The 13,384-nt window shown below is 55.7% G+C and overlaps 5 protein-coding genes across 5 annotated transcripts; all 5 read left to right on the top strand.

The window, feature by feature from the left end:
- Window positions 1-251: 251 nt before the first annotated feature.
- On the top strand, window positions 252-1,845 carry IUM83_17128 (putative AMP-binding enzyme; the record flags this gene model as incomplete). Its single annotated transcript, XM_067942059.1, has 3 exons — window positions 252-1,121; window positions 1,184-1,342; window positions 1,402-1,845. The coding sequence occupies 3 exons, from the start codon at window positions 252-254 to the stop codon at window positions 1,843-1,845; spliced, it is 1,473 nt and encodes a 490-aa protein (XP_067792520.1).
- Window positions 1,846-2,198: 353 nt separating this feature from the next.
- Window positions 2,199-3,995, top strand: IUM83_17127 (4-coumarate--CoA ligase 3; the record flags this gene model as incomplete). The annotated part of the gene is made up of 4 exons (XM_067942058.1): window positions 2,199-2,411; window positions 2,473-2,610; window positions 2,672-2,802; window positions 2,861-3,995. 4 exons carry the CDS (start codon window positions 2,199-2,201, stop codon window positions 3,993-3,995), a joined length of 1,617 nt encoding a protein of 538 aa, XP_067792527.1.
- Window positions 3,996-4,239: 244 nt separating this feature from the next.
- IUM83_17126 (putative AMP-binding enzyme) lies at window positions 4,240-6,055 on the top strand (the record flags this gene model as incomplete). Its single annotated transcript, XM_067942057.1, has 4 exons — window positions 4,240-4,446; window positions 4,521-4,658; window positions 4,736-4,866; window positions 4,936-6,055. The coding sequence occupies 4 exons, from the start codon at window positions 4,240-4,242 to the stop codon at window positions 6,053-6,055; spliced, it is 1,596 nt and encodes a 531-aa protein (XP_067792528.1).
- A 273-nt stretch (window positions 6,056-6,328) lies between these two features.
- IUM83_17125 (putative AMP-binding enzyme) lies at window positions 6,329-7,930 on the top strand (the record flags this gene model as incomplete). Its single annotated transcript, XM_067942056.1, has 5 exons — window positions 6,329-6,535; window positions 6,605-6,648; window positions 6,726-6,740; window positions 6,798-6,920; window positions 6,976-7,930. 5 exons carry the CDS (start codon window positions 6,329-6,331, stop codon window positions 7,928-7,930), a joined length of 1,344 nt encoding a protein of 447 aa, XP_067792525.1.
- A 556-nt stretch (window positions 7,931-8,486) lies between these two features.
- Window positions 8,487-10,299, top strand: IUM83_17124 (4-coumarate-CoA ligase; the record flags this gene model as incomplete). The annotated part of the gene is made up of 4 exons (XM_067942055.1): window positions 8,487-8,693; window positions 8,769-8,906; window positions 8,983-9,113; window positions 9,183-10,299. 4 exons carry the CDS (start codon window positions 8,487-8,489, stop codon window positions 10,297-10,299), a joined length of 1,593 nt encoding a protein of 530 aa, XP_067792526.1.
- Window positions 10,300-13,384: the final 3,085 nt, after the last annotated feature.

Genomic DNA, 13,384 nt, shown 5'->3' with positions numbered 1-13,384 from the left:
GCCCGACAAGAAAGTTTGACGTCAGCCAGATTCAAGGACGTTGAGTCGACAAGCTCGGACGATGCTCAACTTGAAGTTATCGTTTGGTTCGAGCTCTCGGCCAATCCGCTAGGGATCCCGTGCAAAGCCTGACTGCCCTCCGGTGGTTTAACACGGCCTCAACTGCTGTTGGTGCTTGTGTCATTCCTGCATTTGCGTCCTGGAGGCGACAGTCCAAAGTCCCCAGCGATCTCCGCCATCTCACGTCCGCCATGATCTTCAAGTCGCGCTGCCTCACGCAGCCCATTCCGGCCGACGCGTCCATCTGGAAGATGGTGGAGCAGCACGCGGCCGCCAAGCCGGACAAGAAGGCCTTCATCTGCGGCATCACCGAGCGGTCCCTGACCTTCTCACAGCTGCTGCAGCAAGCCAGGAAGCTGTGCGCGGGGCTGGCCGCCAACGGGCTCAAGAAGGGGGACGTGGTCATCCTGCACTCGTTCAACTGCCTCGAGTACGTGGTGGTGTTCCTGGCACTCAACCGCCTCGGGGCGATCTGCTCGCCGTCCTCGCCCCTGTTCAACGGGAAGGAGCTGGCCGACCAGATCGAGATCGCCGAGGCGGTGGCCGTCATCACCCACAAGAAGTTCGCAAAGGTGGCGGTGGAGGCCGCGGGGCTGCGGCGGCTCCCGCTGTCGCAGGTCTTCACGCTCGGCCAGGCTGAGGGCCCGGCCGGCCTCAAGTCCGTCGAGGGCTTGATAGCCCAGAACCTGCCGTTCCCCAACATCCCGCCCATCGACACCGACCAGGTCGTGACGCTGCCGTTCTCCAGCGGCACCACTGGCCGCCCCAAGGGCGTGGAGCTCACGGCGCGGGCAATGTACGCGTGCGGGATCCTGCCTGCCTACCGGGAGGCCGAGATGGAGTATGTTCTAGGCATGCTGCCGTTCTTCCACATCATGGCCACCATGATCTTCCACGTGACCATCTACAAGGGCGTGACCATGGTCGTGCTGCCCGGCTTCGACCCGGAGACGTTCCTCAGCACCGTGGTCAAGTACAAGATGACCAAGCTCAACCTCGCGCCGCCGCTCGTGACGTTCCTGGCCAAGCACCCGATCGTGGACAAGTACGACCTCTCTCACGTGACCCACGTGGGCTCTGGCGGGGCTCCGTTGGGCAGGAGGTGGAGCACGCCGTGCTGCAGAGACTGGGGATCCAGGTGCTGCAGGGCTACGGCATGACGGAGTTCGCCGGCTGCGCGACCAGCTCGTACCCCATGACGTTCCGTGACGGCGCCTCTGGGACGCTGCACCCCAACACGGAGTTGAAGGTGCAGGACCTGGAAACGGGCCAGGAGCTCGGGGTGAACCAGACCGGAGAGCTGCTGTTCCGCACCCCGGCGCTGATGAAGGGTACTACAAGAACCCGGAAGCCAACCGCGTGACGTTCACCGAGGACGGATTCGTGCGCACGGGCGACGTCGGGTACATCGATGAGGACGGCTACGTCTTCATCGTCGACCGTCTCAAGGAGCTCATCAAGTACAAGGGCCACCAGGTTGCGCCTGCCGAGGTGGAGGACGTGGTCAACTCGCACCCGAAAGTTGCGGACTCTGGGTGTGTTCGAGGCTTCGACCCCGCCACGGGTGAAGAGATCCCCAAGGCTTTCGTGGTGCTTAAGGAGGGCGAGTCGTTGAGCGAGGAAGAGCTCATGGAATACGTGGCGGGCAAAGTGACAGGCTACAAGCGCGTGCGTGAGGTCGAGTTCATCGACGTGATCCCCAAGAGTCTGTCGGGCAAAATCCTGCGTCGCGTGCTGCAGATCCGTCAGAACGAAAAGATGAAGGCGACCCAGAGTCGTCTGTAAGGTGGTGGAGCAGAGGAAGTAAGGATTAAGTTGAAAAACACGTATGGTATGGTGCTGAGTAATATCGACACGAATTCCGCGTATTGGAATCCGAAGCAAGGGTACTGCTGACCGACGTCACGCTGCAAAATCATCCAGTGTTGGTGGAATTGGAACTTTGTCGAATGCTCGAGCATGCAATTCAGCAATTCTCGGGGTTCGAAGGTCGTGCGAAGTTCGACAATGCTCCCACTTCAGTCCTGAGCACCACAGTGCACTGTGTTCATGCAGTGGTCGACCTCTTCGTCCGTCACTTTTGAATTCGCGCCTTCCTCATCCCACCTCCATCAACTCGACCAGTGAATTCGTCTACCATGGCCATCACGTTCAAGTCGCCGTACCCGGACGTTTCGATCCCGCAAGACGCTGCTATCTGGAACAAGTTGGAGGAACACGCTCGCGAGAATGGCGACAAGCCGGCATTTGTCTGCGGGATGTCGGAGAGAACGTTGAGCTTCGCTGAAGTGTTCAAGATGGCGCAATTCCTCGTTGCCGGTTTGTTGGCAAGCGGCGTCAAGAAGGGCGACGTACGTGCTTGCATCCTTTTTCATCTTCTTGTCGAGATATTCACTCCACTTCTGGCAACAGGTCGTGGTGTTGCACTCCTTCAATTGTCTGGAGTATCCCGTCGTGTTCCTCGCGTTGAATCGCTTGGGCGCAGTCTGCTCGCCGTCCTCTCCGCTGTTCAACAGCGAGGAACTTCTCGACCAAATCCTATCGGCCAAGGTACAACGCAAGCATCAAACTCTTCACCGCTGCAACCACTAACCTTTTCATGTATCCCCAGGCCTCGGCAGTGATATCGCATGTTGCGTTGGCTGACGTGGTGATCCAAGCCTCAACACGCACAGGCGTCTCACTCAACCGGGTATTCACGCTCGGACACCCCAAAGGCGCTTCCGGTCTGCAAACCATCGAGTACGTGCCATACTACTCGTCTTGATCCATTCAAACACTAACACTTGTGTCCACGTAGAGCTCTAGTGGCGCAGAAGCTGCCCTTCCCAGCGTTGCCAGCAATTAACCCCGACGACGTCGTGTTGCTGCCGTTTTCGAGCGGAACTACTGGTCGTCCTAAGGGCGTTGAGCTCACAGCTCGTGCAATGTACGCCTGCGGTGCTCGAGTGGCTGCTCTGGAACGCGACGCAGCCCACATGCTCGCCGTGCTGCCGTTCTTCCACATCGCGGCGACCATGATCTTCCACGTGACGATCTTCAAGAAGATCACGACGATCGTGCTGCCTCGATTCGAGCCCGGCAGTTTCCTGCGCACCATCGAGAAGTACAAGCTGGACACAGTCAACGTCGTGCCCCCGATCATCCAGTTCCTCGCGAAACACCCTCTCGTGGACAAGTACGATCTCTCAACCATTAACCGGTTGGGGTCGGGCGCTGCACCATTGGGAGACGAGCTTGTTCACGCCATTCACAGTCGATTCGGTGTTCCAGTTCTGCAGAGCTACGGGATGACGGAGCTTGCGGGCACAGCTACCCATTCGTCCGAGACGGTATTCCGCAACGGTGCCTCTGGAAAGCTGCTCCCCAACACGGAGCTACGGGTGAGGTGTCTCGACACTGGCGTCGATCTGCCTGTGAACCGACCAGGAGAGTTGTTGATCCGATCGCCGGCGGTCATGAAGCGCTACCTCAACAACCCCGAAGCTACTCGCGAGATCTTCACGGAGGACGGATTCATTCACACTGGTGACGTCGGGTATATCGACCAGGACGGCTACATCTTCATCGTCGACCGCATCAAGGAGCTCATCAAGTACAAGGGCCACCAAGTCGCCCCCGCTGAAATCGAAGACGTGGTGAACTCGCACCCTCAAGTCGCCGACTCGTGCTGCGTGCGCGGAATCGATTTGGCCACGGGTGACGAGATCCCCAAAGCCTTCGTGGTGCAAAAGTTCAATGGGGACGAACCGCTGACGGCTGAGGAGCTCATGGAGTTCGTGGCGTCGAAAGTGGCGGGCTTCAAGCGAGTGCGCGAGGTGGAGTTCGTCGATACTATCCCTAAAAGTCTATCGGGCAAAATCCTCCGCCGCCAGCTGCAGCTTGAGCAGGACAAGAAGGTCGAGGCAGCTCGGTCGATGCGTAGTCGACTGTGACTCGGGTCCTGATCCGAGTCCAGCGTGGCGATGCTGATACAGCTGGAGAGGTTCGAGTATTGTAGTCCAGTTCCAGTTTAGCAATGAATGGTGATTGACGCTGCTGCTTTAGGTGCTTGCTTGCTATGGAGCGTCGATGTCGGGTGGCTGGTGTTGAAAAGGGGCATCCGCTGCGTGGTTTGACGAGCCCGTCATCACTCGGATTCTTGGAGTGCTGTGCGTGTCGACCGCTGGTTGCAACGGGATGATCTTCCGGTCCAAGTGCCCGACGCTGCCGATTCCGGACGACGCCTGCATCTGGAATGTCGTGGAGCGGCATGCGAGGGATATCGGCGACCGACCGGCATTCATCTGTGGACTGACGGATAGGACGCTCACGTTCGCAGAGCTGCTTCGACAGGCCAAGCAAGTGTGTGCGGGCCTGGCGGCCAACGGACTCAAGAAGGGCGACGTACGTTCATCAATCACTTCGAAGGATTCGAACGAAGTAAGTGCTCTGTTGTTGACTATATTCTGCTTATTCAGGTTGTGGTCTTGCACTCGTTCAACTGCCTCGAGTACGTGGTGGTGTTCCTGGCGCTCAACCGCCTCGGGGCAATCTGCTCTCCATCGTCGCCATTATTCAATGGGCAGGAGCTCGCGAACCAAATTGAGATCGCCGAGGTGAGTCTTTGACGCGAGCGGCAATAAATGAGAAGTGTCTTCTACTAGCAATTGATGGATGGGGGGTGCTGCTGCAGGCGGTTGCTATCATCTCGCACAAGAAATTTGCCAACGTAGCAGTACAAGCTGCAGGGATGCGTGGTATTCCGCTGTTGTATGTGTATACTCTTGGCGAAGCAAATTCGCGCTGTGGACTCCAATCAATCGAGTACGTCAGAAATGCTTTTTGGACTTAGAAAGATAACTCAACATGTGACGTGATGAATTTTGTGTGCAGGGGTTTAATTGCTCAAGACCTGCCGTTCCCAGACATTCCTCCTATTGACACGAACCAAGTCGTGATGCTGCCCTTCTCCAGTGGCACAACAGGTCGGCCGAAGGGGGTGGAGTTAACTGCGCGAGCAATGTACGCGTCTGGGATAATTCCAGCGTACAGGGAGAGCAAGACTGGGTGCGTGCTGGGCATGCTGCCGTTCTTCCACATCATGATGACTATGAACTTCCACGTCACGCTCTACCTCGGGAAACCAATGATCGTACTTCCTGGCTTCACGCCAGAGACGTTCCTGAAGACGGTGGAGAAGTACAAGCTCGACATGATCAATCTAGCCCCACCACTCGTCACATTCCTGGCCAAGCACCCAATTGTTGACAAGTGTGACCTCTCTCACGTGAAACACGTGAAATCCGGAGGAGCCCCACTGGGCAAAGAGGTGGAACGCGCTGTCATGCAGCGCCTCGGCATTCAAGTGCTTCAGGGATACGGCATGACGGAGTTTGTTGGTTGCGGCTGCCGATCGTACCCGAGCGTTGTGCGTGATGGCTCCTCAGGCACATTGCATCCCAACACGGAGCTGAAGGTGAAGGACCTCGAAACAGGCGAAGACCTACCAGCAAACAGGACGGGAGAGCTGCTGTTCCGCACCCCAGCGATGATGAAGGGCTACTACAAGAATCCTGATGCCACCCGTGCTGCATTCACAGAGGACGGGTTCCTCCGCACCGGAGATCTCGGCTACATTGACGATGACGGGTTCATCTTCATCGTGGACAGACTCAAAGAGCTGATCAAGTACAAAGGACACCAAGTGGCGCCAGCCGAAGTGGAAGACGTTGTGAACTCCCATCCTCTGGTCGCGGATTCCTGCTGTGTGCGAGGACGCGACTTGAGAACTGGCGAAGAAATCCCCAAGGCTTTTGTCGTGCTCAAGGAAGGTGAATCGTTGACAACCAAAGCGTTGATGGACTATGTGGCTGCCAAGGTGGCGGGCTTTAAACGGGTGCGTGAGGTGGAATTCATCGACGTCATCCCGAAAAGCCTGTCGGGTAAGATCCTCCGACGCAAACTGCAGTTGGTGCAGGACAAGAAGGTTGAGATGCAGCGGAGTCGACTCTAACCAGCACGCCCAAATGTTAACAACGGTTGACGCCCTACCTTTCGTGTACTTTGCGTGAATCCAGAGATGTCGGTGGTCTCTTGGGCACTGATCGCATTTGTGTTGTGCAGGGACGTGGTTGTCCTATGAATGATGAATGATCCCTCCATGCGTATGGATAAATGACGCCCTGGATGGCTGTGTGCATTTCAAGCATCTGGCGGTCAAGCGATCGCTACGTGGCAGCACCAATTGCCGATTTGCTCGCTTCCCTCCGCTCATACCGACAGCGCCATGATCTTCACGTCGCCACACCCGGATATCCCGATCCCGAAGGGGAAGACGGTCTGGAACATGCTGGAGCTGCATGCGCGCGAGCGTGGGGACAAGCCCGCATTTGTGTGTGGAATCACGGACAAGGTGCTGACGTTCGCGGAGCTGCTCCAGAAGGCGAAAGCTCTGAGTGTAGGCTTGGTGGCACGCGGCATCACGAAAGGAGACGTATGCTAGTCAAACTGTTTGCTCTGAGTGATCATCTGTGGCGGCTAAGCAGGTACTTGACGTCTACAGGTTGTCGTCTTGCATTCGTTCAACTGCATCGAGTATCCCGTCGTGTTCCTCGCTCAACCGAATTGGTGCGGTTTGCTCCCCGTCGCCATCGATGTTCAACGGAGAAGAACTAGCTATGCAGATCGAGATTGCTAAGGTACGTCGGTACTTACCAAAATGGTCATGCCGTCTAATCCATGGTGATGGCATCTAGGCTTATCGGGCACGGAGCGTTGGCAAATATGACTGTCGAAGCTGCTTACCTGAAGGACCTCAAACCGGAGCGCGTGTTTGTCTACGGTGAAGAAGAAGGACCCGCCACAGCCGAGTCGCTAGAGTAAGTTTTCGTGAATATGCAGTGCATGTGACTCGGGTCTAACAGTGTTGTGCAGGGACCTGATTGCACAGGATCTACCTCTGAAGCTGCCACCTATGGACCCGATGGATGTCGTCACGCACGCTGCCTTTTCAAGCGGAACAACAGGCCGCCCCAAGGGCATGGAGCTCACAGGGTACGCGATGCTCGCCGCATCTGCCCAACTCGCAGCGGTGGAGGACAACCTGCCTTATTATATTGGAGTGCTGCCGTTCTACCACATCCTAGCAGCGATTCTATTCCACGCGACGATTTTCAAAGGCCTGGGGCTGGTAGATCTGCCGAGCTTCGACCTCGAGACCTTCTTGGGCGTCGTGGAGAAGTACCGCCTAGAAAAGCTCACTCTCGCCCCGCCCCTCGTCCTCTTCTTGGCGAAGCACCCGATCGTGGACAAGTTCGACTTGTCGAGCGTGAAGGTGCTCGCCTCTGGAGGAGCGCCGATGGGTAAGGAGGTCGAGCACGCGGAGGAGAAACGCATCGGCGCTCGAGTTCTGCAGGCATACGGGATGACCGAGTTCGCTGGTGGCGTGGCGAATGGCACGCTCGACCACAGCAGAGCTGGCTCAACAGGACGTTTGCTGCCTAATGTCGAGCTGAAAGTCAAGGACCTGCAGACGGACGAGGATCTGCTTGCCAACAAGACCGAAGAGCTGTTGTTCCGCACGCCGTCCATGATGAAGGGGTACTACAATGACTCGGAGGCCAACCGTACTGCGTTCACTGCCGACGACTTCACCCGCACGGGTGACATCGGCTACATCGACGAGGATGGCTACATGTTCATCGTCGACCGGCTCAAGGAGTTGATCAAGTACAAGGGGCATCAGGTGGTTCCTGCTGAGCTCGAAGACGTTCTGAACAACCATCCATCCGTGACCGATTCGTGCTGCGTCCGTGGCTTTGAGGCGGTCACGGGTGAGGAGATCCCGAAGGCTTTCGTGGTCCTCGCTGAAGGCTCGAAGCTGACGTAGGAAGAGCTGATCGAGTTCGTAGCCGCGAAGGTAGCGGGATACAAACGCGTGAGGTGGAGTTCATCGCTGAAATCCCCAAGAGCTTGTCGGGCAAGATACTGCGCAAGGAACTGCAGCGCCTGCAGGACGAGAAGACCAGGCAGATCAAGACCAGTCTGCATAGTCGCCTATGATTTCTCGGGTGACGTCGGTGGTCGACACGAACGGTATCCGCTGCATGTACATGTAGCCCTGTCACTTCAACATGAAAGCTTGGCTTTGCAATGGCGTATAGCACGTGCACAGTGGCGTCAAGTCGTGCCGCGAGGGATGCAAGTGATGTCATAGTGGACTCGTTGCTACAGATGGGAGGGCGTGGCCTCGCACGTGCTGGATGGCCACGTCAGACGAGTCCTGGACACCTCGACAAGCAGTCGATGGCCATGGCCAATTGCTGGTCATCCGGTCTCTTCACTGCATGGGGGTCGACATCCTATGGCCTTGACACGCAACGTGCTCACTATCGCATTTGCCTGGACGTCGCCACTGGTGCTCATCGGTGCATCCGTTCATTAAAATGGTCTTCTCGTCGCCGCACGGAGTTATCCCGATCACGGAGGGCAAGACAGCTTGGGACTGGGTCGAAGAGCACGCCGCCAACATCCCCAACAAACCGGCGTACGTCTGTGCCATCACGGAACGCAAACTGACGTTCGCGGATGTTCATGACCAAGCTCGCAGGATTTGTGCCGCGTTGGCGGCCGAGGGTATCAAGAAGGGAGATGTACGAATCCCTGATATGCAATGGTTGCCAACCACTGGTGAGGTGCTAATAGTTTTGGGGCTTCGGTTGTTGCAGGTTGTGACGTTGCACTCGTTCAACTGCGTCGAGTACCCCGTCATCTTCTTGGCGCTCACGCGTCTCGGCGCTGTGTGCTCCACCGCGTCGCCTCTTTTCAATGAGGAGGAACTTGCTGACCAACTCAAACACTCGGAGGTACGGCAAAAAGTGCTTTGATGTCCTGGTATTGTTTGTTGTCCGACTAACTTTTCGAGTGCTTTACCGTCTACAGTCTACTGCGATCATCACCCATGCCAAGATGGTCGACACGGCAGTCAAAGCTGCGTCGCTCAGTGGCATCGAATTGAACCGCGTGTATACCATTGGCCACACCGACATCTCCGCCTCGCTGATGTCGATTGAGTACGTATGTTGTGCTGTTATCCTCGAACGAACTTGCACGACATGTATACTAATTCGCTGCCACTCCAGGGACATGTTGGCGAAGGACATCCCATTCCCGAACCTGCCTCCGATTGATCCTGATGCTATTGTCGCAATGCCCTTCTCAAGTGGCACCACGGCTCGACCCAAAGGTGTTCTTCTGTCGGGGCGTGCTCTCTTCGCCGGTGCGATAATGGCAAGTCACTCCGAGAAGGATATGGAGTACACCATGACGGTGCTGCCATTCTTCCACATCATGTCCACACTGCTGTTCCACATGGCCTTCTACCGGGGCTGGGGAACTATCATCCTGCCCAAGTTCCTCCCGGATGAATACCTGAGCGCAATTGCCAAGTACAAGGTCTGGAACGTGTACGTGGCACCTCCGATTGTCCAGTTCTTCGCCAAACACCCGCTAGTGGACAAGTATGACCTGTCATCGCTTAAGTATATTGGAGCAGGAGGGGCTCCTATGGGCACCGAAGTGGAGGAGGCAGTGTTCAAGCGCATTGGCGTCAAGGTGGGCCAAGGCTACGGCATGACCGAGCTGTGTGGGCCGGTGACCATGCCGGCGTACGAGATCAACCGCCCCGGCTCAGTCGGCCAACTTCTGCCTAACTCGAAGTTGCGCGTTCTGTCGCTCAGCAACGGAGCAGACTTGGGGCCGAACGAGGTGGGCGAGCTGCTTATCCACACGCCCGCTATGATGGACGGATACTTCAAAAACCCAGAAGAGACCAAGAAATCCATCACGGAGGAAGGTTTCGTGCACACGGGCGACGTCGGCTACATTGACGCGGATGGATTCATCTTCATCGTCGACCGAGTCAAAGAGATGATAAAGTACAAGGGACACCAGGTGGCCCCTGCAGAGCTCGAAGACGTGCTGCACGGCCACCCAGCAGTTGTGGACTCGTGCTGCGTGCGTGGCATGGACTTGGGGTCCGGCGAGGAGATCCCCAAAGCTTTCGTGGTTCTGCGAGAAGGCGCCTCCAGCTCTGCTGAAGAGATCATGAACTTCGTAGGCGAGAAGGTCGCGCCGTTCAAGCGCGTCCGTCAGGTCGAGTTTGTGGACGCGATCCCCAAGACAATGTCTGGCAAGATTCTACGGCGCCAGCTCCAACTGCGTGAAGACACGAGGATCAAGGCTGCTAGCGCTCCTTGAACAGGAAGACGAACCTGGGATCCGACACGTGCTGCTTGATCGTAGGCAAGCTTATGTTGATCCATGTTTTTCTTGTCTTTTATTCAACGCTGGAACCATTGTTAGGTCACGCATCTATTAGCCAAACAAGAGTGAATTTGCCAAAGTCGTCCATGTTGATACTTTATGTCTCTATGCGGTTAAATGGAGAGGATGGCTATGGCTGAGTCATAGAAGTGGTTACTTCTTGCCCTTCTTGCCACCCTTCTGCTTCTCTGTAGTGACCACAAAACACAGTACAGTGAGTTTCAGGATACCATCAGCTTGGCTCTGAAATGACCGCGCGACGTACCCTCCTTGGCGGGTTGCTCCTTCTTGCCACCCTTGGCGTTGCCGGCGTTCTTCTCGGCGGCGGGCTTCTCCTCCTCCTTGGCCTGCTGCTGTTTCTTGTCCTTGCGGCCCATGGTTGACGGAGAGTGTGAGCTTGGAAACTTGGCTTGAGGTGCTTGAGGCGAAAACCAGAATGATCGAGAGTTCGAGGATCGAGGCGATCTCAAGCAGCAGGCACGAGCGCGAAGACGGAGGTGCCTTTTTCTCGGACGGGTATGGCGGTTGGGAAACGACCCGAAGAAAAAAATAACTTGGGTTGAGAATAGCGCAAGTTGAAGTGGCCCACCAATCAGCGCTTTCCGCTTCGGTATCTGACACCGAGCATTCAACTGCCAGCACCAGCGGGAGGGTATCCTGTGCACCGAGACCGTTATCTGAGTGCAGTTACCGCACTGCGACAGCGTCGCATGCACGTCTATTCATCACCAACCTGTAGACGTGCCGTAAGGGCAAACTTCTCAGCAAGCGATGCCCAAGCTACGGACTGAGGACGTGCCAATGCGAGGGCCAGCAGTAACACGGCGTCGGAGAAGGGATGCTGCGCTTCAGTGCAGTACGCGCACGAACCAGATTTTCAAGTAACGATCGGCCGCCAAACTTCAGGTGGTGGCTGCGATTGCTCGCGTCAAAGTTTGAAGTTATAACGGCGTCCTGTTGCCTTTGCAAGTTGGACCCAGTAAGGTCAATGTTCCTGCGATGTCGACGGCATTTGGTGCAGATCAAACACAAGACAAGAACCGCACAACAACGGCGCGGAGCGTGAAGTACTGGCCAAGTCCATCCTGTTGATATTTTATGGTGCTAGTGGCATTAGTACTATTGTGTAGAATGGTGTTGGCCTGCTATCGCACGAGCGAGGTCGCGGCGAGGTTACTTCTTGCCCTTCTTGCCTCCCTTCTGCTTCTCTGATTAATGAAAACGAGGGAGAATGTGAGTGATTGGTTTGTGCTCCAATGAGCCATGGCACAAGAACACTGCATGGGTGCTCAGCAGGGTTCCTCACCTTCCTTGGGGGCCTGTTCTTTCTTGCCTCCCTTGGCATTGGCAGCGGGCTTCTCCTCCTCCTTGGCCTGCTGTTGCTTCTTGTCCTTGCGGCCCATGTTTGACGGAGAGGTGATTCTTGGAGGTTTCGCTTGTGGAGCTTGAGGCGAGTTCGAGAATGATCAAGCGAGCGCATGCACTGCAGAGCTGCAGTCCCCTGGCAGCTGCAGGTGGAGGGCAAGCAGAGGTTTCGTGGACGAGTTCCAATTTAGAAACACCTTGCTGCAAAATAGCGTTGGTTGAAGGATTGTTTCGCAATTTTTTAGAGGCACGAATGCACCAATCGAATTGTCATCAGCACCGCAGTCGCTCAGCGGGGCAAGTAGGCAACATTTTATTTTCTTGGAGATCGGAGAATATCGACAGCATACCTACAGGGACGGCAGGTGCCTTTCAGTTTGTTCCAAACCAGCATTTCCATGTGCTCAGCGTATCATCGAGAACAAGTAGGCACTTGTGTAGCATATTTATCAAATATCCAAAGAAATATATATGCATAGGCAACAGATGAATTCATACTTCAGTATCTTTTTGGGATCGATATTCACTGCGAAAGCGCACAGCAAAGCGGTTAGAGTTCTTACGACCGGCCGCACTCTAGCCGTCACGCATTCACTGTCCGTTTTCACAAAGAAAAAAAAACATTGCAAACTCGTGTCACACGGACTGAGTTGCCAACATCATCCTTGTTGAGAGTGTCTTTATGTTTTTATGTTGCTAGGGACTAGCGAGTAGAGTGACGATGGCCGCGCTATAGACCGTATGATATTACTTCTTGCCCTTCTTACCACCCTTCTGCTTCTCTGTAGCAATAAAGTAAGATTACAATGCAAACAATGAGCTTCGGGCCAATCGACTGGACACAGGTAGCGGTGGAGTGACATCTCGACGTACCCTCCTTGGCAGGTTGCTCCTTCTTGCCGCCCTTGGCATTGCCGGCGTTCTTCTCAGCGGCGGGCTTCTCCTCCTCCTTGGCTTGCTGTTGCTTCTTGTCCTTGCGGCCCATGGCTGGTGGAGAGGCTGGGGGCTTGGTTTGAGGTGATCGAGGCGAAATCCAGAATGGGCAGATCCACGAGAACGGCAGGCACTCCACCAAGGATACCAAGGACGGTTATAAATGGATCTCGACAACTGCGAGAACGCGTCCGTTTCGTGATAAGAGCACGACAAGAAGGCGAGCTTCTCTTGCAACCTGTGCCATGCACTTGACATGAGATCCTTCGCGTCTGATGCGAGTCACTACAAACTTCAACAAGTCGCATATAAAAAGTAAGCATAGCAAACGGCTGCGTCCCTTTGGAGAGCAGTAGAAAACCGTCCAAAGCTGAAGTCCAAGCATCTCTTTGTCGCTCTCATTCTGGATTTCGCCTCAAGCACCCCGTCAAGAACCGAACCACACTCATCGTCAGCAATGGGCCGCAAGGACAAGAAGCAGCAGCAGGCTAAGGAGGAGGAGAAACCCGCCGCCGAGAAGAATGCTGGCAATGTCAAGGGCGGCAAGAAGGAGCAGCCCGCCAAGGAGGGTACGTCGAGCTGTCGGATCTCTGTGCCAGGCACTGGCGGTGCTCGAGTTGATGGACACAAAACTTACTGGTTGTATTGTACTTCTTGTCACTGCAGATAAGCAAAAGGGCGGCAAGAAGGGCAAGAAGTAACGCCGCCTACAAGCCGGCCT

The sequence above is a fragment of the Phytophthora cinnamomi genome, assembly GCF_018691715.1.
Source record: "Phytophthora cinnamomi strain GKB4 chromosome Unknown Contig34, whole genome shotgun sequence".
NCBI classification, from domain to species: Eukaryota; Oomycota; class Peronosporomycetes; order Peronosporales; family Peronosporaceae; genus Phytophthora; species Phytophthora cinnamomi.
Note: the sequence above shows the minus strand (reverse complement) of the source record. Positions and strands in the feature narration are given on the sequence as shown.